The following is a 27,139-nucleotide window of genomic DNA, read 5'->3' on the forward strand; positions in this document are numbered from 1 at the left end:
CCACAGACCTTTTGAACTTTACATCGACTTGTATATCGCATATGGAACATAAGGTACAGGTTGACTGAATCTTTACGGATCTGAAAGCAACTTTTCATCGAATTGATCATCGAATACTTTTACGAAACAATCCTTTACAAGATGCATCGCGCCAATTCATTGACTAGTTGCGATCCTGCTTATGTAATAGAACTTTACGAGTGAAGCTGAGTTCCTGTTAAATCTCCGCATTTTCTAACACTTCTGGGGTACCACAAGGCAGTAATGTGGGGCCACTTAGTGTTATTGGTATTAGGCGCTTGATATAAGCTGGTGTATGCCGATGATGCATGGACTCTAAGAATCGAACGAGTACAAAAAAGAAGGAGAGTGGTATCAAAGACACGACCGCATGACGTAGAACTACGGTATTTTTCTATATTTTTTATCTTACATACATTTTTATTTGCTGAGACATTAGAGCGCTTTGAACAATAATTAATATAAATGAAATATATGAATGAAACCTTATTTATATTGGCGTCTCCACTTCGCAGATATTCGAATTAGAAAAGTATTTGTTCGTAGCTTGTAATGACAAGATAAACATTTTAATTAGCGAATTCGGTAGATTCTCCCTTTCTCAGTTAACAGCAAATACGAGCTTATTCGGTATTTGAGACCAACACGATTCACTGTACCGGCCGCTGTCGAAAAATGAACACCAAGAAAAATTTACTTATTTGTAAGGCTTTCCCCGCTATCAGAACGTTTCGTAAAAGAGAAAATTCAACTAGCAACTCCAATTACAACACTTTGAGGCACCAAAAGGTGCCAGTTGCCAATGATTCTTGTTCTCTGATTATAACAGCCAGAATTCCAGCCATTTTAATACTTTTGCAGCAGCCATGTTCTACTAACAGCCGCCAGCATTACGGGTGAAACCGGTACGAGATGACCGGTACTATTTTGCTTTCCTCTTTTCAACCACTAGCACCTAGCGTCCGTATGTCACTGGTATGGTTTAAGAATGAAAATGATGGGGTGGAGTGTTCGAATGTACCTTTTATATCAAGGTTTTATCAGTTAGTTGGAAAAAGGGAGGAGTTAAGAAGAGAAGAGAAAGCATCGGAAACAGAAAGTGACACCAACAACAACAAATCGTTTACAAAATCACATCGGTTGTATCCGTTAGTGTCGGCTGTGCTTGGGAAGAGCGGTAGTGATTGGCTGTTCGGTATGATTTAGACAATCGATGTTATTTACCAATTTTTCAATAGTGTATCTCAAACAATAGGTTGTTTTTGTTATATAAATTTAACCGTTAAAGAATTTCTGATCGATTGATGCCAGAACCTCGATAACCTGACTATAAATGACTGATATATAAGCGCTCAAAACCCGACCACTTTTCCCTGGTTTACCCTGGTTGAATTACTAGATTTTCAAAATCAGGTACCTAACTTCCAGATAGACGTAGTCCTACGTCAAAAAAAATACGTGTGAAGCTAAGTTCCTGTTTATACTCCGCATTTTTCAACACTTCCGGGGTACCACAAGGCAGTAATGTGGGGCCACTGCTATTTTGCTTTATTTCAACGATATGTCATTGGCTTGATATAAGGTGGTGTATGCCGATGATGCATGAACTCTAAGAATCGAACGAGTACACAAAAGATTTATCTGTTTAACATCAAGAAATCTCCGAGCTTGAACGACGCAGGAAAATCCAACAAGCTGTATTTGTAGCCATGGTATTAAATGGAGAAGTCGACTCACCAAGTATTCTTTCTTTCCTGGACTTTCGTGCTCCGCAACGGTCACTTCGATCTGCTGGTTGGCTAAAATCCAGAGTGCATCGCTCATTCTTCAGATATAATGAACCAGCTACTGCACTGCCGTGAGATGACAAAGTGACGTAAGTGCCACTTTCTCGAATTTGAGTTTTTCATGCCAATTTGTTCATTATTCGAAGACCTATCTTTTGGTATCTTCCTTTTCGTTGTTACTTATTCATACGTTGCATAAAATCAAAAAAACAAAGTGACGTTGGCATACATTTCCATACAAAAGTGACGAAGAATTCTTTCGTTTTTGGGCCGTACTGAAAAACTGATCACTTGGATCTACGTCACAATGTCATCTCACGGCAGTGCATGTGTTTGAGCTTTCGCTCTAGTAGAGGAGATCTTTGAGTTCGGTGAACCGTCACATAAATTCCTTTGAAAGGGTGTTGATCTAATTTAATATTTCCTAAAATCGAGGATAACTTTACAATGTTTGTAGTTTTATTATTGATTTATTGCAAATTGACTCAATGTAAAATTTCATGTATATGTTCAACATAAGATGATGGTGACTTTTTGCCTCCATGAGGAGTAGGCTTTTTCCCATCAACTAACTTTCAAGGTCGGATGGAAATACAGTCCCCCCACGATTATGGATCACTTAAGAAGATGTATGAATTCAAAAAATCATTTCTGACCAATGTTATTGTTTATAAGTAATCTATAAATGTTTTCAGTCACAGAAATATGTAATGTTTCACTTCATTGAGTATTTCTTTCCATGTTTTGTGAATATTCCTCAGAAAATATATTTATTTCATAACATACCAAATACACAATTATGGATAACTTTTGAGAGCGGTTCGAATTATGATTCGCATCATGTTATGGATCAGCATAATGAAAACAGCTTTTGGCAACGAATTCATTCAATAAACCTTATTCAAATTATGTAATTTGAAAGAGAGAAAGGAATTTCAAATCGTATTGAATATCCCGCATGGCCTGGCCACATTTTATGTGGCTTTTGAGGTTGCAGTTAGATCGAGAGTACAGGTCTGTCGCTCCCGAAGGTAGCAATGAACCATTGTATACGGTACATCATAATAGTTTCCCGCTTTACGTAGTTTTGCTGTCCCTCGTGCCTTGGAAATAATATTTTTCAAAGGCTCAGCACTGTTTAGCTTCCGTTTAGAGCTCAATAGAAGTTGAGGAGTTGTTTTAATTGGTGAAAAGCACATTTGAATCGGAGTGATCCGTATTTATAGAGAACTATCTTGTCGCGGTCCCTATTATGGAACACTTGGAAAATAACTACTTTTTACAGAAAAATTGTCATCAACCATCAATATTTTGATAAATCGTGCAGAACTTACCTTGATATTTGTGTATGAGTTATTTTTTGCACGAGAATTAGCGATTATATCACATATGAACCATATGAATGATGAGCGCGTTACTTACGCTGATTGAGAAAAACCACAAATATTTTGATCTATTCTGGAAGACAATATTTCACGCTTATAGAAAACACATCAATCTAGGAATAAGAACGATGTTTTCTGTATTCAAAGCTAGCAAATATGGCATATTTTACTGCAAAAATGTTACATGCCTTCGAACCGTTAGTTTAACTGAGTTTAATAACATGAGACACAAAAGTGATCCGTAATTGTGGGAGATCTATAATTGTGGGGGGAGTGTAGATTAAATAAATAAATTGTTATAAATTGAACATATTCAAAAACTACTTTTTAAAGATCTGATTTATTCACAAAAACTACACGTTATTAGCTAAGCATTGATGCTTGGTAAAATCAAAACTAAAAAAGTTATGACTCTTTGGAAAAAAACAACCCAAAAAAAATTTTTTTTTTCATATTTTTACAGCGTATTTTTTTTCTTTTTGAAAGAATAACATTATTATCTACAACTTTTCCGAAAACGCTCTACCGATCAAACAAGATCTGTTTTTTTTTCACAAAAGCTACACGTTATTAGCCAAACATTGATTCTTAGTAGAATAAAAACTAAAATAGTTATAATTTTTTGTGAAAAGTGTAAAGAAAATTAGTCCTCTAATGTTTTTACCCCTGAACGGATTTCAAACGCCAATGTCTTGATCGAAAGATAAAAGTTGCCCCAAACTTATGGTATAATAATAAGCATATTTTTGCGATGGTGATTTAGTGAAAAGTGGAATTAAAAATCATTTTTTTCGGTATAGTTTTGCAGCTTTCATCCAATCACAAACTCACTTTCCCTGCGCTTTTTTTTTCTGCTGCTTGCTAACTCATTTTACTTTGTGCGGCCGTGCTACACAGACAACGCGTTACGATTTGTACTTCTGGATGGTTAGACCGCGTAGCACACTTTAGCGGTAACAGATGCTATGATATCATTTTCAAATTCTTTCAGTGTTTCTACCACTGACTGGATTTCAGACACCAATACCTTGGTCGTCAGCTAAAACTTTGCTTTAATAACCAAAACATCTTTACAATACTAAACATGATAAAATTGTGAATATACAACCAATCATAAGCTCGCTTCCTCTTCGTAGCTGTGACGGGCCAGTAGAGCATTGCGAAGTGTACTTCTGATCTGACTGGTAAGACCGCATCATGTACTGTAGCTATAACATCTGCTAACTTTTTTAAATACTTTTTATCTTATTGCCCCTTTTCGAACATAAACTTCTTGAAGTATTATTCACAGTATTATCGAGTTACGATGAACATTACTATTGCGCATTTGTAGCGGAATCTGAATACAATTTCTTTTTGATAAACCATTCGCTTAGCTTCGTTACGTGGCGTGATGAATTTCTATTCTTAATGAAGTGTTGTGAATTTTCTGAAACGGATTCTGCACCGTTAGCAAAACGTCCCAAACTTTTCTGTTTAAAATCGGATTAATTCCGTATATACCGCGCGTTTAGGTGAGATCGAGTACGATATAAACACTAACTATTATATAACTGAAGAGTTTGATGAATAATCAATCAAGGGAGTCCCACGTCTACCATGCGGTCGTGTCTTGGATACCACCCTTTAATTTTTTGCCTTTCTCCTAGAAAGGTATAGCAATCACTTGCAAAACCGAAAGTATAAAAGTGCTCCAAAGGGCCGAATGGCATATATCACTCGACTCATCTCGACGAGCTGAGCATTTTCTGTATGTGTGTGTGTATGTGTGTGTGTGTACGTGCAGATTTTTATTCTCACTCACTTTTCTCAGAGATGGCTGGACCGATTTTCATGAAATTAATTGCAAATGAAAGGTCTCGTTGTCCCATAAGACCCTATTAAATTTCATTGTAATCGGAGTTTTAGTTTAGAGGTTATGGTTCAAAATGTAAAAATCATGAAACATCATTATCTCTAAAACCACAAGACCGGTTTGAACAAAATTGGCTTCAAATGAACGGGCTACGTGAAAAACCCTTAAATTTCGAATTTTATGAAGATTGAACTTGTGGTTCAAAAGTTACGTAAAGAAACGTGTTCTGAACAGTGCGGTAAAATTTCATACTCAATCGAAAATGTACAATGAAAATGAACAGCATAATCACTCTGTTTTAAATGAAACAGTTCCCAATCGTCTCATAATGGTAAACATTTCATTTGAGTAACTGCAGGTTGTTTTCCTTTGAATATCTGAACGTATTCGTTTGCGAATGAGTGACTATGGTGCGTCGCGCAATATAATAAACAATAAATCACTATCGATACCAGGAATGAATGTAATGTTGTCAGCCTAAGTACATTGATTGTGAACAAAACACAATCGGCTAAATAAATGAATATTAAATGAACAGCATGCCGGCGTACAGCATCAATACCTGCATACATTTATTCTATATCTGATGACAGACTCACTACGATATTAGTTCAATAATACCACGGGTACCAAAACATAAACCTCGAGTGTTATTTAAACTCGCTCCTTTGTATGCTGCAGCTGCTTCTTCCCTCCCGCTATGCGCGAAGAAAATGAGCGTCGAACATCTCAAACATCAAAATAACACAAACCAGTGCAGTTTACGTTGCATACGGCAGAAAATGAACGACATTAGTTTTATTTGTTCTTCTATCGCTCCATTCTAAAATGAATTGAGCTCAGCATATTCCTCTCGCGAAATTCAATCGAAATACAAACGACTGACTCAAATTAAATGCTGCTTGTTTCAATCTACAAGTAACTGCCATGTTGCTGAGATTGTGCGATGTCTCGAAAGAATAAGTGGTCACTCAAATGAGTGAACAGGTGAAGATATGTTGCTGAGTCGCGAATGAATTGATTTTGCCTGTCAAATCATGGCATCTACGAGTAAACACCACGTTGAAGGGAAGGTTGCTAGGTTTTACCGATTCGTTTATATTTATCATTTTCAAATGAGTGATTGGAAATTTTACTGCACTGGTTCTGAAGACTATTTAATCTCGCTCATGTTTCTCAGAGATGGCTGACCCGATTTTCATAAAATCAGTGTCAAATGGATGGTCTAGTTGCCCCATAAGACCCTATTGATTTGTTTTGCAATCAGACTATTACTTTTCCTGTTATGTTTAAAAATGTGAAATCCAGCTATGAAAAGGAACATATTCCGAAGACTACTTGAACTCACTCACTCTTCTCAGTGATGGCTGACCCGATTTCTACAAAATTAGTGTCAACTAATAAGTCTAGCTGCCTCGTAACACCCTATTGATTTTTACTGTAATCGGACTGTAACTTCGTCTGTAAAGTACCGAAATGTGAAAATCACGAAACTTCATTATCTCAGAAACTACACAACCGATTTGCTCAATATTATTATTAGATGAGCGGGCTAGTTAAGAGTTAACTGATGAATTATGATTGAACACGTGGTTTCAAAGTTTGGCTGCCCTATACGTTTCTATTTCATTTGATTATAATTTAACTTAAGCCACCGTTATGTATTAAATTGTTAATAAAACAACGAAAGTCTATTACTTCAAAGATTACATAATCTATTTGAACATAACTAGTGTCATACGAACGAGTCATCTCTCAAACTTACAAATACCAAACTTCATAACAATTTGCTATGTGGCTCAAAAGTTATGGAAAGAGAAGAAATTCAAAGGCTATTTAAAACTATACCTGCTTTGATTGATATATGTGGTCTCAACAATTCTGAATTTCTGAATATATTCATATTGGGTGATATTCGGTCATTTTCAGCAAATTTTCTGGTATCAATCTGACACCGGATATACTCATATTGGGAGGTATTTAGTTATTTTGGTTGTTTTCCAGAAACTAACAGTGCAAAGTCTTAGGGCGACCGTCACTGATACCCATAGGGATGGTACGAACTGACAGCGCATATATATTAACGCGGAGTATACCACAATATATCTAACTAATGGTAGCAGTCGTCACAAGCTCCTACAAGGGAAAAAAACAATGGTCGTCTTTAAATTTAAAATGGTGTCAAGGGTCAATGTTTGGTTTCTATGCATCATCTCGATTACGGAAATATCCATGTTGAGTATTATTTGGTCATTTTCGACTGTTTCCTATAAGTTGCCATTTAGCGATTCAAAATGGTGCCTGGGGTCAATTGTTAGCTCATTGCATCATTCTGATGACACCCCGTTAAGCATACAGACGCGAGGCATACGGACGCGAGGCATAGTACGCTAGGCATAATGGACGGCAGGCATACAGACACGAGGCATATGGACCCGAGGCCGAATGGACGCGAGGCCGAATGGACGCGAGGCCGAATGGACGCGAGGCCGAATGGACGCGAGACCGAATGGATACAAGGCCGAATGGATACAAGGCCGAAAGGACACAAGGCCAAGGGAAAGTGATGCGGAATATGTTATTATCGTCATCATCATCACAGCCCTTTTTCAATAACAAGTATTTCGCTTCAAAGTGTCATTTGAAAAGCAATACACTCGCGGCCTTCGGCCGACTCGCTGTTCGAGCGAATGCTGTCCTTACTCGCTACCGCTCGTTCGGACTTAACTAAGGGAAGAAAACTCTGTTCGAGTAGACCTAGCAAACCAGTAGATCAGTCGTTTGGGTGCGAGAGGCCGCCGCTTCCGACGGCGGGTCGGCGGCCGGCTCGGACTGCGGAAACCACGGCGGCTTAGTGCCGCCTCGTTTCCTTGCCCTCGATTATGCGTCTTCGCCGCATGATTTCAAGAACAGTATTATACCCAACTTAAACTCTTTAGGAATATATTAACACCTGAACTACATAATTGGATTTCATGCGATCGTACAACATCGCATTCGGCTTCGCGTCCATTCGGCCTTGCGTCCATTCGGCCTCGCGTCCATTCGGCCTCGCGTCCATTCGGCCTCGCGTCCATTCGGCCTCGCGTCCATTCGGCCTCGCGTCCATTCGGCCTCGCGTCCATTCGGCCTTGTGTCCATTCGGCCTCGCGTCCGTTATGCCTTTTGGCAGTATGCCTCGTATCCATTATGCCTCACATCCATTATGCCTCGCGTCTGTATGCCTAGCATACTATGTCTAACATCCATATGCCTAGCGTCCATATGCCTCGTGTCCCGTCCCCCATCATTCTGGTTCCAGAGATACTCATATTGGATGGTATTTGGTTATTCTAGGCTGTTTTTCACAAACCGGAAGTCGCCATCCTGGATTTCAAAATGGTATTTAAAATAATTTCTGGCCTCTGAGCGTCATTCTGGTTGAAGAAACACCCATATTGGGTGTAATTCGATCATTTCCCGCTGTTTCCCAGGAACCGGAAGTCGCCAACCTAGAATCCCAAATGGGGTCGATTTCAGCTGCTGTGTATCATTATAAATCCGGATATACTCATGTTAGACGGAAATCGACAATTTTCGGCTTTTTCCCAGAAACCACAAGTTGCCATCCTACAATTCATAATGGTGTCTGAAGTCGATTTGTGGTTCCAGTGCATCATTACGATTCCGAAAATACCCATATTGGGTGGTATTTGGTCGTTTGCCGCTGTTTCTTCCGAAACCGGAAGTCGCCATCTTAGAATTCAAAATTGTATCTGTGGTCAAATTCAGCTCCTGTGTATCTTCCTTTATCCGGATAGTATTATATTGGGTAGAAATAGTCCATTTTTGGCTGTTTTCCAGAAACCGGAATTTGCCATCTTCCAATCCGAAATGTTGCCTGAGGTCGATGATGGAACATATTTGTTACCACTAAAAACATTCACCTGCCAAATATGGTTCCACTTAGTTGATTAGTTCGCGAGATGTGCAGAAATTTGTGCAGAAACATGTGCTTCCATAAGAGGGAGGGGCGTCGAACCATTATGGACATATTTATTACCCTTTAAAACATCCACATGCCAAATTCGGTTTCATTTGCTTGGTTTGTTCTTGAGCTGTGCAGAAATGTATGTTTCATTTGTATTGGACCCCTCCTTTCCAGAAGAGGGAGGGGTCTCAAACTATCATAGGAACCTTTATCAGGACCAAAAACCCCTACATACAAATTTTCGGTAGTTTTCAAGCCTATATGGATCAAACAGACTGACATACCGGATTACATTTTTATATGTATAGATTACAACATCAATATTTTAGAACCTAAAGAGTGAATATACATTAATTGGATTGGAGCGTTCATGTAAATCTATTTTTACAAATAAAAATTTGAATGAGAAAGCTGGGTCTGACTGTAGGTGGATTAATTTAGGTTTTTTATCTTTAATAGACACTCAGCGCAGGAGACTATCTCATAAGTTGGTGTCCTAGGTTTCGTGCTGACAAAAATCAAACTTGTCTTGTGCAATTGTCGGTAATATTTTTGTCATTACGGAAAATTACGGAGTTCGCAGTTTTGTGACAAAATGTGACGAGGGGGAGGTTGGCGGGTCAAGCCAAGCTACGTAGCAATTATGAAACTAAGAATTCCTGCTGATACTGTAATGGATTTGTTCTAGTTATTTTTTATTACTGTTTTGTCTGTTTTTGGTCATATTTAATACTTTTTTTTCCTCTTTTGTTCATTATTGATATGTTTTTGATAATAAAATTTGAAAAAAAATTGTCATGGGGGGGAAGTTGCTATGAAGCTACGTTATTATCAAGACAGGAGTCTGCAGCTTTGAGAGGAAATGATACAATAGGGAAAGGAGGGGGGGGGTTAACAAAACCTACGTCACTTATGTATTCTCTTTAAGAAAAGCTACGTCATTTATGTATTCTCTTTAAGAATAAAAATTGTCTACTTGGCAAAATAAGTTTGAAAACTAATTATTAATTAAATATCTCAAAGACTCACTTTTTAACGATCTTCTACGATTTTCTACAAAAATGTTGTTAACACATGCACATTGTTAATAAAAACACGTGCACATTGTTAACTAAACATTGATACTTATTTGAACTTGGAGAAATAAAACCTAAAAAAATATAATTTGTTGAACAAACTTTTTTTTTTAATTTTTTCACAATGATTATTTTTCAGTGCATTCTTTTCAAACATATTTTTCTACGGGTTTCATAAAGAACAGGATTTTTAAGAATAGAAGTATTTCGCGTCAACTTGACCAGATACTATCCTCTCAGAATTCAATAAAATTTTGTTGGCCCTTTTTTTGGAATATTTATAGGGGAATCGCTTTTGTATTCATCTCAACGTTCTTATTTGTGCAATTCACGACAAATTTTACTGTATTTTTTTTGAGTAAAACATCCAACCACTCGACTGACTCGAGACGTAAAATTGAAATACTTTTACTTTGAAAGGAAATATTAAATTTTACGGTTAATTGGACAAATAAGAGTGATGACATGAATAAAGGTGTTGAGAGGAATATAGGAGCCATTACCTTAACATTTGAAAACGACTGAAGATTTTTTTAAATAAACCTATACTATCACTTAGAGTAATGCTACTGATGTCATTTAAAAGCTAAGAAAATTACAGACATACAGCCTTTGTAACAACTAGCAGTTTAAAAGCAAAAATGTCCCAACAAAAAAGAACCAATCGGCCCGTGTATCTGAATAATGACAAGAGAAAGAGAAAAGTTGTCAGGGATGACTTCTAGGGAAAAATAAGGTAGAAAAAATAGAACTTTAGATCCTACACTGAAAAAAAATATTTTAAAAACAAAAAGTGGTTTAAAAAAATCGGTCATCTTAATATTTTTTGTTCCAAAATAAGTTTTTAAGGTAAAGAATGGAGTTGCCTAAAACTCTTCTTAACAAACACCATTACTCTTAAGAAAAAAAAAAGTTTCTCTAAAAAAAAACCTTTCATCATCACAATACATTATCGTTTAGGAGCCGTTCGAAAAAGTTTTTGTTAGAAAAACTTTTTTCCTCAAGAGTACCTACTTTAGTGCGTTCAGAAGAGTCTTAGGTAATTAAATTGTCTATCTGAAAAAGAAAACTTATTTCGAAAGTAATTAAGATGACCGATTTCTGAATACCACTTTTTGTTTTTACAATATTTCTTTTTTCTAGTGCAGGATCTCAAATTAAAGATTTTTAATATTTTTAATGAAAGTCCAGACTATTTTAGAAGTCGTTCGTTTTTCTCTACACACCCACAAAGTTCAATGTTGTAATCAATGATACCTTTTTACATAAACTCTTCTCAATAGTAACTGCTCTGCGAAGTTTCAGTTAGATTAAAAACGGTATTTAAAAATCGTTGTCCTATGTTGCTTGGAGTCGATAAAAAAGGACTTATTTTCATCAAGAGGTTCGTGGAATTCAACGTGAAGGAAATTAATAAGCAGCAGTATGACAAATGTTGATGATTTCAAAGATTTTATATGCGTATAAAGTGTTTATGCGTGAGTGCGGTAGCATTTCACTTTCGTAAACAAAAATCAGCGAAAACCCACTCTTAACGGTCGCATACTCTCTCTTCAACATAATCACAAAATGTTTCATTGCTGTTACCCAGCGGTAGTTCTATAGTTCACTTATACCCCAAAAACACTATCATCCATAACTGTTCTGTTGAACAATAAAACCCGACCCGGTAGTGAACCTCATGAATCATCACAAGCATGCAGCAAACCGCCATGAAACGGCCCAAATCCGGTTATTCTATCTAGCATTTCTGCTGAAACAGCTAACGCGCCAAGCTTCAAGTTGGTGCGCATCGACGCTCCAGCAGATTGCATCCTGTCTGCGACAATATCTAATGTACAGCAAATCGGATAGTAAATAGTGAGGCAGTACTAAAATAAGCGTTCTAAAAATAACCTTTGGTTGTAAAATCGCAAAAAAGGCCTTTTAGTTGCTGTATGCTCACGCTCTTGGATGGCGGCTTAATAGGTGGCGGAGGGTACATACTGCGAGGCACAGGGAAGGTGATTAACTTCAAGGAAATTCTTTACTATACCATTCACGTAAGTGACGGATTTAAGCAGCCGCTTCGAGGACCTACCGGCCGTGCCCCGTTGGGTCGTTCGATAAGCATTCATTCGACATCCTCGTAACAGTGCCCACGCGCGGAACGGTTTGTTCCGCCTTCCTGGTCACTAATCCGGAATGCAAATTTTTGTTTGGAACTACAGAAACAGATTATTGACCCGACGGGCAGAATTAGGAAAGGAATTCATTCGAACGGTTGCGAGTACTGAGCAGGCACGACTTAGCCTTAGGGCAATCGAGTTCTGCCAGCGCGATGATTATTAGTCACTTAAATTCCGTAAACCAGTACCGGTTTTTTATCGGTAGGTACCCGTGGAATAATTTGAAGTGTGTGATCAATCTTCTACTGTCAGGAGTTCTACATTGTATTCCAACCGTTTACAATAATAATGTGTCACCTATTACACCTTTTCAGCTATGACAACAACGAAGCCGGATGTTATTTCAAACATGAGTAGTAGTATCATGAACTGATTCAAGACCATTGTAAGTGATATCGCATTAAGGTCTATTCACAAAAAATAGTAGCATGATTCACTTAACATAAACGATCGTGAAGACCGCTTCAGGCCACTCTATCAGACATATGTCATCCGGACAGACATCGAAGGTCAGATACTCCCGCAGGCCGATGTATAATTTAAGTCGATGCGGCCCCGAAAAAAAGGAAAACCAACCTACACTATTTGACTGGCCCGGATGATGGCCCGCCGAGTGCACGCGAAAGAAACCTTTCAACTTATTTTCATGGGTTATAATTCCGGTGCTAGAGATTAGCATACAATGGACAGCGCAACAATGGCGTCAACCGCGCGAGCCCTTACGGGATGCATCAGCTCGCGGAGGTCGCATCGCCGCCGTCAGTCGCGCTTTGTCTCGAAATGATCCGTTGCCAGTGGTTTGTGGCTGTTGTGGTACACTTCTTACGCCTTGCAGGGTTTGCCCAGCCACTGCCGGTGGATTGGGGGCAGAGCACTATTATGTCTCAAAGATCGCAAATGGGTAAGCATCATCGCGGCACAATCAATCGATCTAGGTATCCGCGGTTTGGCACAAACCTGGTGTGATCTGTCGTGCCCTCCGTGATGCAACGATTATTACTTTTGTGGTTGCAACAACAGAACGGTACGAAAGCTTAAGAAATCTGAAGGATTTCAACATACATTCGACCATCCGTGCTAATGTGTTCAACCGAGTGAGTTGTGTTTTCATATGTGGTAATTAAATGCCAATGAGGTTCTGCGAGAGGTGGCGACTTTGTAGAAATCGTCATTTATTTTTTGGAAAATAAAATGTAAAATTATTCGCATAAGCCACCATGCCATATTCTTTGGCATTTTCAAACGCCTTCTAATTTCTAATTTAAAGGTAGTAAATTATTCTAAAAAACACTAAACATCTCCTTAGAAGTTGTTTTGCATTTAGTTATATCACTTTTTTAATTTACTTTTAAGTAGCCTCATCCTCCCCAAAGAGTAAACTCAATATGACGGCAAAACCAAAAACCAGTTCCAAATAAAGTAATGCAAATATAATTGTTTCTCTTCAGTTTGTCTCGCAATTCTTGTTTGCTTATAATGACTGCTACCCTTGCGTTTGTCATGTGTAACACAACAGCCATTATTCTTCGTTAAACTGTCGCTGCTGAGCTCTGCGACAATTTCGTAAGCTTTAATTTAAAACCGCACTACAGCCGGAATGTGGCTTGTCACGAACGCAGTTGGTATTACTCCACTTTGATTTGTTGGTTGATTTAGGAATCACCGGTGTAGGTAACGCAACATTCCGTTAGTATGTATACTATGCAAAGTGCTGCCCCAAAGATCTTGAACGATAGATAACATGACTAAAAGTCCCCTACAAACCCACCATGAACCTTAGCAAAACTTGAGCTGCTGCTGCTTCGCTAGGCGGCACGCGTGTGATGGACTTCTATTCTCCGATGTCTACATAGATGCCCATAGGCGTAGCCAGGGGGGGCAGGGGGGGCCGTTGCCCCCCTCCCTAAATGTTGACATTGGTGCAGAATTTTGTTTTCAATAACTCTAATAGCACAAAACGACATCTTTAGCCCATAGAAACATCTGTGTAAAATATCAGCCAGATCAGAAATAATTGATTGAAATGCTTGCGCTATGTTGCTTGGAATTACACAGGTTTTTCAGTTGATCCACCAAGGATATTGCAGCGACAAAAGTACCAAGCAAATCCGCCTGCATCAACTTGCTTGGAGTATTGGAACCGAGCTGTGATAATTTCTTACCTTGATTCTCTTGTAAACTCACTGGAAACACGGTTCAATAAAGATAGTGCACCTGTCTACGCGTTATCCTTGCTGCATCCCGCTAACGTAATACGCATGTCGTTGGAAGAGTTCAAGCGCAAAACCGAAAATTTCGTAATTTTTTATGAAGTTGACAATTTTGTTTGAGAGGCGGAAGTTTTGTATTAATATTGCAGCAGTATGAGAGCAGACTGTAAGAACATGGAAGAGTTGGATTATATAGACCTGCTAGCTAAAGCCTGTTATTTCTTCCCTGCGACTGAGAAAGCAGTTAAGACTGCACTGGCTCTACCATGGAAACATGCACGATTGAATGCTCGTTCAGCACATTACGTCGGGTAAAAACCTGGCTGAGGTCAACAATATTTGAACAGCGGTTGAGTGTTCATCGGCAGATGGTCAACAACAAACGTGAAAGACACATGAACCGCTTCCGGAACGTTTGACGTTTGATGCCCAAAGATTTTATTGAGAATCTTGACTGTGTCTTCAATCTTCACGTCCTTGGGAAGCTTTGACAGGATGTAGTTGAGATAGCGGCTGTGCGAATGGGTGTCCAGCTTCCGGAGAAGTAAACGTACCTTCGCCGCATCATTCAGCTGGCCTGCCTCGTTCTCGAAGAGGTCCTGGAAGCGGTTAAACAACAACGTCTGAACGTAACTCCGTTTTCTTCGTCGAAGACAAACTCTATGATGTTTGAAGAGAGGGACTCCAAAATCTGCTCCGGGGTTTGATACTGACGCTGCTGCTGCTGGACCGCTATCCGCTGTAAAATTTGGGCCATCTTGTGAATCATATCTTGAATTCCCGGTTGCGGCTGCTGATCAACTCTATCTTCTGCAGAGCTGCGATTTATCCAAGCAACATGCTGACTATGACGAGAGAGAAAATATCATCGCACTCGTTTCTTTCTTCCATGAATAGCCAGCAACCATCACAGTAAGCGTGGAGATCCGAAAGTGATTCGATATCTTGTCTCTTTTGTTGCCATTTTCGGGTTCTCATTGTCAATCGTTGTGAATATACAGAGTTAACTCGGAAATATCACTGCAATGCAAATCAAGGTGATTTTTGGAATATCAATAATCGTTTCAGTAGCGTGATTATGTCAGTGCCAGCTTGAAGTTTGTTGCTATCAGGATTTTTTAAATTTGATCTGCTTGCGGTCCGTGACGATCCCAATTGAAGATATGGCCACCAATGAACTAGGTTTATAATTTCAAACCAGTGGTTATAGGTGTCGCTTGAAGGGCTGGCACAACAACCCCGAGTATTCGGAAAACAATCGGAACAGGTCCGCATTTTTACATTTTTCAATGAGAGGCATGGTAGGATTTTAAGCACTTCTAAGCACTGCTTTGATCATCGTTACCATGTTACTGAAACATATTCCGGCCATATATCCGAAACCAGTCGATTAACTCCGGCCATCCTCTTCGTTAAAAGAAAATATGAATGAAAACTAGGAGAAAAGCAAAACCGTTCCGAACCGAAATTGAACAGTTTCAAAGTTGAACCGTGCCAAAATTTAACAGGATCTGTATATAAATATACATACCCATACATATTTAAAAGTTTTCTGTTTTGCCACCCGCGATTCTTTTTTTTTGCCGTGAACTGTCTTTAGTTTAACCTACAACAAGCACAATATTCAAGAATCAAATTAATAAACTCATGCTGTCAAAAAACAAATAAAAATGCAATATTATTTTTCAGATATGAGATCATTTAAAAAATATTAATAGAATTCTTTTTATTACAATTGGTGTTATGAAGAAGCATATTCTCTACTGAGAATAAAAATGAATGATCATACAGATCCAAAATGTACCAAACTAAAATACGCTCAGTTACAAAACGAAGTAATAGTTGCTTATTGACAATGCTTTCAGTCGGCGTGCAGCCAAACCGAACCAAGCGTCAAAAAACATTTACCGCCGCAATTGCTGTGTACAAGCTGTTACAGAGAATTTTTGTTATAATATCGTTATCAAATGCTCAAACGATTTCGTTACTTCATAATAGATAGATTATTACTTCTCATATCTACTGGGTGTCAATAACTCAACCTGAGAAAACGGCGCTTTGTTCGGTCTGATCGCACGCCGACCATATATCAATATCATACATATCAATTGAAGAAAAATCATTGATTTTATGTTTGCTATCCTCATAACATCATGCTGTCTTGATATTTCTGCTGGTTCAATCTCAGTTCAGCCATACCCGAATGATCGAGAAAGATAGCAAGAAAAAAATAAGAGTGAGAGTTGACGCTAAGAGAATCATTGTAACATCGCAAACTCTTTTGTAATGAACCATGCATCGTAGTTGGCTGATTCTGGTGTTGCATCATTTTGGCGTAATGTCAGTAGTATGATATTGACTTTCCGCAGCTCTGATCTTCTGCAATGTTCGTGGATTCTTGAGATCCTCGTCGCCAAAATAATATGTCCAAAGGTTTAAATTAATTTAAGAATTTTTAGTAAAGAACATCAATTTATATTCGAGGTTGGACAAAAAATAATCAAATCTTCCACTCTGATGTCAAGGACAACTTTTCACTGGTTGCCTTGATGTAATAATCACTAAAGACTAGTATTTATTTCTATTTTCCAAAACACACTAAAGTTGCTTTTTACGCGGGGTATACGTGCCGCGTAAAAAAACGCGTAAATTCTGGATTTCGCGTAAAAAACGCGTAAATTTCGAAATCCGCGTAAAAAACCTTGTAAATTCCGGAATCCACGTAAAAAAAGCCGCGTAAAAACAACCGCGTAAAAAGCGACCTTAGTGTACCATTTTTTACTTCTGAAATTTTGAAGAGCTTGCCCCCCCCCCCTATTTGAAATTCTGGCTACGCCCATGTAGATGTCTATCTTGTTCCTCGACACAGCTTGAATCGCGACCGGGTCGTAAATCACAACAACTAACGGGGACAATTTGTGACTTTATGCCTGCGGGCTAACGGAACTTGATCTAAATTTCAACACGCGAAGATGAGTGCCCTATAACGACTCTTATTCGCTGTATGGAATTTGCAAAACAATTCCTTTATATTCGCCACAAACACCACACGTTGTGAAACCTGGCTTGCAAACTGTTGCTCGCAAAATTAAACAACCCTTCATTCTGTTCGTTCAATGGATGGATACTTCAAATAAGATGCGCCATAATCATGGCGCTAATCAAAAATGCAAACCTCATCGACGGCACCAATACAACCAGTAGCCAAGTGCCAATGGCCTAGTCGTAGAGGATGAATAATTACGATTATGCTATTTTCTCATTTATGGTCACGCCACTTGTCCGAAACCGCGAAATGCAAGATGCCCACTACTGATGCTGCTGTTGTTGTTATTAATGTACACTAACATCGACTGACAGACAAGTCGCCCGCTTTATGGGTTGATTAGTCGTAGATGAAGCGTTTTAAATATTCAATTTAGATGTAAATTTCTGCACATGTTTACATAGCAATCTCTGGTCGGATTGAGGCTTGATTAAAATAATTGTGTTGATTATAGCCGAGAGATTGTAGGAACACTGGCGTGGGCAGAGGGGTCGATTGTTGAAAACTACTAACGGATTTCAATCAAAAGGGTCTTTAAATACATGTTAAAACATGTCACCAATTGAGATTCCCTCGCTACGCTACCAACCATTGATCGAAATGGTCACACAATCTGCATCTTAACTTAACACTCTACCTGTACGGTATAAAAAACATTTTCCGTACACAAGCTGTATATCAAAATTGAAAACCGGCCAAACCAAACATCAGCCCGCATCTGGCGTTAACTACCAATACAGCAACCCGATGATCATGTTCCATGACCTTGGCACCATTATGCAATCTGACTCGTCGTCTACGTCGTCGTCGTCGTCGTCGTCGTCGTCGTCGTCAGCTCAACTGCTACCGCTAGCCAGCAGTCGCACGACCAAACACGGGTTTGTTTTTATTTGCGGAAAGTATGGTAACAGCACCTCCCAATAACCTTGTTATTGGGAGTTCGTAACATTGCACTAGAAACTACTACCGCTCTTCACGAAGCTCTGCGATAGTTATATTTTTCCAGTAACCATCGGAATAGGAGCAAAAATAGGCACACCCACATTACTTTCGCTCTTACTTGAGACAGGTTTACTTGTGCACAAGTAGACAGCTACATTTAAAGCTTTATCGGCATCATCATCATCATCATCACCATTACCATCGTCAATGCATTCGTAAATGAAAAGCAAATCATTACTGTTGCTTGCTTACTATACCACCGAGCTAACCTAGGAAAAAAAGCACAGATAACCAGTCAGTGGTAGACAGCTGTGGGAACAATAACGAGTTGGGGGGTGGTTTCCAAATGCCAAAATTACTTTGAGTAGCCCAACAAAACTTTTGTTAGACTTTTGTATCAAACTTGTGGAAAATAATTGCGAAATAATTTTTTATAGCATATGGCAAAAAACTCACCGTTTTGTTTTCTTTTCAGGTATGCACCCCCAAGATGATGAATGGAAATAATTTTTATGTGGTAACTACTATTATTGATTCTTTCTTTATTTTTTATTCACATGTCTTGTTTACATTTGTACTATATAAAAACCCAAAATTAATCCACCTAGCGGTGAGACCCAGCCTTTCTCTTTCGAACTTATTATTTGTTTGAATAGCTTTACATGAAACCTTCAATTAATAGAAAAACCCCTTGATAATATTTGCTAGATTTATTTTTCACTCTAAATAACGAATTTCTGGTAGCCAAAAGCATAAAGGTATACAGGTCGGACTCGATTATATACAGTCTCCGAAAAATTTTCACTATATATAATCGAATCCTGTATATAATCGAATCAGAAAAAACTTTTTTTTGTTTATTCTGCATACATCTTTTGTTGTTTTTGAATAAATAAGTTGAATTTTTTTGACTAACACCCTTAAAGTCGCAAAAAACTTTTCTTACAAAAAAATATGTATGTATAGATTGCGTAGTTATTCTTTATGTTATTGCAGTCAGCCATGGCAAGAACACCACACCGCACGCTGTGTTTAAAGAAGGTTTTTACACAAAGTCAATGTACCTAAAATGTTTCTTCGTAGGATCATAGTTTTAGCCCTCTAGTTTCAAAATATGAACACCCGAAAATATTTCATCGGTGAAAATTTGTTTTTTCCTCGATTTTTCATTTTATATTTAACAAAATTACACATTCTGATTTTTAAAAAATCAAGGTATCAAATATCTGAGTACAACATTTTTTTCCCGCTTAAATTACTGAAATTTTCGTGTAAAAACATCCTTTCTACGTTAATCCAGCTTAAAATGAGATCAAAAACACTTCATTTAGTTATGTTTATTTTTCATCTTTTTTTTTTCGGCTCAATATTGAAAACCAAGTCTTCCGATGCGCATAAATTTTGTTTAGTGTGCGTAGCAATTGCCATGGTGATAAAACAGTTTGAAAAAAAAAATTCAACTGCATATTAGGCTTTTCACTCAGTTGAATAGCAATACTCAAAATGTATGGTCACGAAGAAAACCGCGAAAAAGTGTGCATTTTGTGCTTCAAAACGGCCAAACAACTTGAACGCGTTGATCAAAGTCTGAAGCAGGTCATACAAAGACTTTTCAACAAATTATACTAAAATTATATCATCTATTTTAAATTGTTTTGTGGCAGTTGCTACAATATGGGGTACAGGTTTTCTAAAGGAAATTTCATGATAATTAACTGTCTTGAATTTTGTTTATTTATAAATTCTCGTTAGGTTTGTCCTTCAAACATATGACGGAAACCAAAATTTCACATCCCGAAATTTCATGAGCCAGAGTTCTGCAAGCGATCACATGAAGGCCTTACGAAATATTCAGAGCAAACGACCGAAGCTCTTCACAAGGAAATTTATGAAATGCAAGAAAACTATTTGAACTACAAACCTAAAATATGTGCTGCTGTTCCAGCATACGACATTAGTCACATTCTAAAGTTCATTTTGTTGCTGTATCAATATATTTCAGCTTCTATCATTTTATGTTTGAGCTATTATTATTACAGTTAAACCTGTTTTTGTGCGAGAGATAGAAACCGCACAAAAAAATCATTTGAAATTTCACAATAAAACAATGTTTCTGCAACATTATGAAAAAATCACTTTTTTATGCGGTGAATAGGGACCACATAAAAAATCTCATTTAAAAACGAACTCGAAACTTGATGATTCTGATTCTGAATATCTATAAGAACATGTTTTAAAACACCTAATTGATTAACGTAACTTTTTTAAACATAATATTTTTTCCAACCGCTGTACTTCGTAGGCTAAAAATACAGGGATTTTCCTACGTAAAACTTGCTCGAATAGCAAATTGCTGACGCAATGCTTATGTAGTGCGTTGAAATTCATTTCAAGGATCGAAAAAAATCGTATCGGATGTGGTCCTTTTTCATATACCGCACAAAAAAAAATCGCACAAAAACAGTCGCACAAATAAAAAAAACGCATACGAAAAGTCGCACAAAATAAATATCGCACAAAAACAGGTTTAACTGCAAAGGTTTTTAAATGTAATGAAGGATAAAACTGATCTAGTTGGGTAAATAACGTTTTTAATTACAAGCTACATATCTGAAAAGGACTTACTATTCACCACATTATGAATAACTATTTTTAAATGTAATAATACAAATACTTGCTTACTTTGTCTTCAAATCGTTTTATTACCATGGTAATTGCTACGCACACTAAATAACATTTATGCGCATCGGAAGACTTGGTTTTCAATATTGAGCCGTAAAAGATGAAGAATAAACATGATTAAATGAAGTGTTTTTGATCTCATTTTAAGCTGGATTAACGTAGAAAGAATGTTTTTACACGAAAATTGGAGTAATTTTAAGCGGAAAAAAATGTTGTATTCTGATTTTGGATACCTGGTTCCCAGATTTTTTTAAAAATCAGAATGTGTTATTTTGTTAAATATAAAATAAAAAATCGAGGAAAAAACAAATTTTCACCGATGAAATATTTTCGGGTATTCATATTTTGAAACTAGAGGACTGAAACTATGACCATACGGAGAAACATTTTAGGTACATTGACTTTGTATAATAACCTTCTGCCATATGCGTGCACCGTGCTGCACGGGTGCCACTTTTGCATAGAAACACTACACGGCGTGTATTGCAACTTGCACTGCGTGATGTGTATTGGGTGGATAGTAGATTAGCTAGATTAGCGATAGATAGTAGATTAGCTAAAAACATTGCCTTAATTTATTAAAATATTTGGTCACCAGTATTGATTTCAACTTCATAAAAATAAGTATTTAAAAAGAGTCAATCTCTATCGACTCAACCTTAACATTGAAATAGTAATATTAGGGTCCATTCAAATTTAACGTGACATAAATATTGGACTTCCGGAAAACCCCCACCACTTTGTCTAGCATGTTTCCAATACTCAGCACACCAGGCATAAAAAATTTCCTCAGCCCTGCTTGCGTTATGTAACATTTGAATGGACTTTTATGAATCAAAAAGGAAGCGCTTATTTATAACGTAAGGCAATAATAATTATTGTTGATCTCCTTTCCCCTAAGCCATGCTTTTTGTTTAAATTTTTCGTATGGGTTGCAACACTTTGCCAACCCAACACTCTTTCCCGTTTTCTGAGCTTTACATAATTTGTAAACGTTCCCTCGCGATATTTCTGTTTTAGATCAGCTTTACTTCATTTGAAACATTAGAGCTCAAAAATCAACGTTTTGGGTCAAAAAATGTTGCGTTACGTCATATTGGACTGAAGGGAACGTCCATTAATTACGTACCGTAAATAAAAACTATTTTCGACCCACTCTTTCCTCTAGGTAACGCTTTTTGTATAGATCTTCAAAATTTTTAGTATTGATTGCGACGTTTTGTCAGATCTTTACCTCCCCCTAAGCGTTACGTATTTTTGGACGATCCCTATACGACGTTGCTGCTTTAGGTAAGTTATATTCAAAACTGAAAAAAAAAATTTATGATTCGATTATATACAATTTTATATATAATCGAATCATATATAATCGAGTCAATATATAATCGAGTCTGTATATAATCGAGTCCGACCTGTATTTACTCTTTGGGTTTGGGTTGATGTTGTATTTGAAGTAATAATTGAAGTATAAAATGTAAAATATGACATGATATTTGTGCTGAAGAAATAGCGAAATAAAAAAATGACTCCTAATTTCGAACACTTTAATCACGAGCAATACCGGGAACGTTCAAATAGTACAATACATTTTGATCAATCAATTTCGCTTATTTCCGATTGCAAAACAAATCAATAGGGTCTTATGGGACAACTAGACCCTCCAATTGACACTGATTTTATGCAAATTGGTCCAACCATCTCTGAGAAACATGAGTGAGATTAAACAGTCTCCAGACTACGTTTCTTTCCATAACTTAGGAAGCACATGTTCAATCGTTATAAAATTCAAAAATTAAGGGTTTTCAAGGTAACCCGTTCATTAAAATTTTGTTCAAATCAGTTGTGAAGTTTTTGAGATAATGATGTTTCGTGATTTTTACATTTTGATACATAACTTCTGAAGTAAAAATCCGATTACAATGCACACTGGGCCAGAAATGGAATCTAGCGGATGAAATTAATAGCGCTCTTAGGGTTTGACCAATCGGTTTCCGCTCTTCTACAAAGTTTCATGGTATAGTTAGGGCGTGGGGAGCTGCATAGCCGCAAGGTTACAGCGTCCGCTTTGTCAAGCGGATGGTCGTGGGTTCGAATCTTAGTAGAACTAGGCCATCCGATGTCAAAAAGGACTTAAGCATGGGTTTATTCTCAGGCTCCCACCAGTTACCCTTCCTTTACGCTGAAATCTACAATACCTTTGCGTGACTTCCTCTTAACAAAAAAATAAGTCCCTCTTATCAATAAAACTGGCCAGAAGGACGCACGACGAAACTTCTCCAGGGAATTATAATTGGTGATATTTGGCAGGAGGAACGAGTATCGGTATAGTAGAACAGTAAGCGTGTAAGGAAGAGTAGCACATTACACACAAGCACTGATGAACAATAATAATAAGCATGCCACTTCTCAATAGCGGTAGGGGAAAGTAGGTAAAGACGGACACTGCAGGTAAGATGGACACTTTTAATATTTCACAAACTAAAATGTATTATGATAGTTGAGTGATGCGAATACCTTCTTTATAGTGTGTTAATGCTTTTGAGTTGCATCATCGGTTTCCAGCAAGCAAGCTGTCAAATTTGTAAGAAAAACAAAGAATATTTTCGTGAACGCGCAATTTGATGTAATTTTTATTCCACGGAAAATAGTGAAAAACTCGTGAAACTTACGTGTTTTCATTTGTTCACAATAGTAAAGTGATTAATTAGTCTTTCCTCGGTTTTCTAGTGAAAATCCAGCAGATTTTCGATGTTCCGATGAAGAGTTACGATCGTTTGAAAAATTTACAACCAGGTCGGGCAAGACGGACACACTAAGGTAGAGAAAGATGGAAACATGGATTTTCCAAAAATTTTCACATGTAGCATCTGTTGTGTACTAAAGATGTTCACAAAGTACACCCGCGAGAGAAACCAGCAGATATTAATCACTCAGCAGTTAGAACAGAACATATAGGCGGAGAATTTTCGCCTTCATCGAAACCCATCCTCTCAAACTGTTCACGTGATGTATAGATGGACTCTAATAACGTAGAGTAATGTATGGCCATTACTTAACACATAATTCAAAAGAATACTTAATGTACTACATCTTTTTTGTGAGTGTCCACCTTTACCTTCGTAGTGTCCATCTTACCCACCCCAAGTGTCCGTCTTTCCCAACCATGTCAAAAAACAGCAATTTGTAGTCTAATTTTTGAAGACCCAAAACACATAAAACTTGTAGGAAGTTCACTAATACCAAAAATGATTATGAAAACAAATGACCTTAAGATTCAATTTGTATGACTACTGCGATCTAAATAGCAATACCTAAGTAATTATTTAGATTAAACCTTAGGGTGTCCTTCTTTACCTACTTTCCACTACATATTGCTCTTAACAGAAGTGCGGGATACAGCAAACACCCGGGCATATCTTACAATAGATCTACGATTCTGGTCGCAGTGAGGAAGTCCATACAGGAAAAAAAATAGTTAGGGCGCCATTTTGGATGTTTGAATTGGTTCGGAGTTTAGCCGCAAAGGTGGCGTTGCGATGCCAACTTTCCCTTATACAATAGAGCTTTGCGGTATTCGACAAAGTTGTAGATCTCTAAATTCCATGGAACTTTACAGAATTTACAAAATTTCTAATTCTTCAAGTTTCAGAGATCTACGAGTTTTTGTAAAATTTGTCTGAATTTCACGTTTTTATGTGATAATTTTATGAGTTCACCCGAATTAATTTCTTACACATTTTTTCTCGATAGAAATTGAATAATTACATCGTTTTCATCCGAGTACAGAAGTGTCTGAAGTACTTAGGTGAAAATAATACACAAAATTAAAAAAAAAAATTACATAATTTTGTGAAGTAGATATCTCAGCGGGTAGCAAGTATTAGCAAACCATGTTTTTTTTTAAAAATTGTCCATCAAAAAATCTATATTTTTTGAAAATTTGAAAAAAGTATTTTTTGACGTGGGACTACGTCTTTGTTTTCTATACTGGGATACACTCTGTAAAAAGGAAATGAAACTGGCAAATGTTGCGTCAGATTTCAAACGATAATAACAGCATAACAACATGAAGGATAACAAGTAGGATAGATAAAATGATGGACAATTTGGTAATACGCTAGTTATTACTATTATTTCATTGCTCAGCGCTGAAAATTGATAATAAGTTTCAAAGACAAATTTCTGCGAACAAGAACCAATCACATACGAGCATTCCTAGCACAGACAACAAGAATAGACATACGAGTGGCCATATTTGTAACATCAAGCGATTTCGATGAGCGCCGGGCGGACAAAGTTTCCTTTTTACTCCAAAAATAAGCCATGGAAATTTGAAGTTGATCCGCGTTCATTTATTGGACCCACAAAATGCTTATATTTAAAAGAATAGATTCTCATAAGAATTGCTGTTTTTTTATCTCATTATGAAGTTTTTTGCGTTACTTTCTTAAAATTGTTGTATATTTTGCGTCGAAATACTCTTTAATCATAAAACCATGTCATTAAGGACATGCACATGTTACGTAACGCTAATTTTTAGCAGTTTTAAATACCCTCCATCCCTGAATAACACAATTTTGCATGAGGGCCTTGCACAATGGAACTCTTCATTGAATATCTCCTTCTACTGAGTACGTTACGTAATAAATAAATGACCCCTTGTATTCGTTAGAGGATTTGAAGCTGCCATTCAGTGATTATATCCCTAGTAAACCGTCACAATCGGATTGGTGAAGCAAAATTATTAAAGTTATTAAGAGCTTTTTGTATGGATTTAATGTTAGTTTTAGTATTATTATTATTATTATTTTCTATGAAACAGTTCAGCACTGTTATCTAAATTCACTAGGACAGTGTTTTTTTTTTTTCAAATATAGTCGGTAGAATTCATGTTTACCGAATTGCAATTCTTATGAGCAACGAAAAAAAAAGTTCTAAGGCGCGCTTGATTCAAGCTCCGGCAAAAATATCGCATAAGAAGCTCATACGCTAGTGGATTGGAATATTTCGTAAAGTTTCAAAAACTAACCAATATTACTTGTGCTCTTCATATCTATGAACTTTTATGCAAAATATATCACATGGCAAAAGCATCGGACCTTAAACACCTCTCTTCAACCATTTTACAAGAGCATCAAACGAAATCATTTACAGCTTCAATGATCCAAATATTTGCTCGAAATGGTTCGATGAAGATTGCAATCGAATCAAGCAATTTTATGCAATTAAGTTCGCGGTGATTACGAAGTGCTCTTGGAGTTAGCATTCACATTTCTTGGTTGTAAAGCGACCCTTTTTCACTTATCACACGCAAGATTCATGGTAACAAAAAATTTGTTGCCTGACAAAATATTTGCTTTGATCATTGACCATGAATTGCATTCGAGGCATGTCCCTTTTTATAGTCAAACCTCACATTCAGGTGTTTTTTGGGTGTACGAATGCTATCTAATGTATGATTCAAATTATGAATTTTCTACGTGATTCTTTCGCATATATCGAAATTGATAGTCGTTTCAGACGCTGTAACTGAAAAGATGAAGAATCGCTTGTGGTATTTAAGCGCAGAATAAGTTGGATTGGCTTGATATCCCGTTTGAAATTAAACAAAAAATGATCAGGCGATTAAAAGCGAATGGTCCTTAAGGTGAAACGGTATTGAAGCCACAAACAGCCAATTTCGAGCCACCACTTCGAAATTTCAGAAGCACAAGACTCCGAAATAGATAATGCATTCCCTGTAAAAACGCTATTTTATGTTTGCTTCGCCGCAGCAAACATAAAACAGCGTTTTCATAGGGAATGCATTATCTATTTCTGAGTCTTGTGCCTTTGAAAATTGTTTGAAAGTGGTGGCTCGAAGTCGGCCATTTTTGGTTTTAATACCGTTAGGCCTTAAATAGCTGATGTCGAATGTCGCAAGGATCAAAATCCTGGACAGTTACTAGTATGTAATTTATCCCATCTCGTTTTATACAAAACCAATGTTTTCTCTAG

General features: G+C 37.3%; 1 protein-coding gene across 8 annotated transcripts in view; it reads left to right on the top strand.

Annotated features, from left to right (window-relative positions):
- Window positions 1–27,139, top strand: part of LOC129722695 (uncharacterized) — a 153,757-nt gene that overhangs the window by 73,903 nt on the left and 52,715 nt on the right. Inside the window, exon 3 of one of the 8 annotated variants that reach the window (XM_055676365.1) lies at window positions 18,936–18,977. The exons of the other annotated variants lie outside the window; for them this stretch is intronic. Within the exon in view, the coding sequence (XP_055532340.1) occupies window positions 18,951–18,977 (27 nt within the window). The 5' untranslated portion in view covers window positions 18,936–18,950. The remainder of the gene's footprint in view (window positions 1–18,935; window positions 18,978–27,139) is intronic. 8 annotated transcript variants of the gene reach the window in all.

The sequence above is a fragment of the Wyeomyia smithii genome, chromosome 2 (assembly GCF_029784165.1).
Source record: "Wyeomyia smithii strain HCP4-BCI-WySm-NY-G18 chromosome 2, ASM2978416v1, whole genome shotgun sequence".
NCBI lineage: Eukaryota > Metazoa > Arthropoda > Insecta > Diptera > Culicidae > Wyeomyia > Wyeomyia smithii.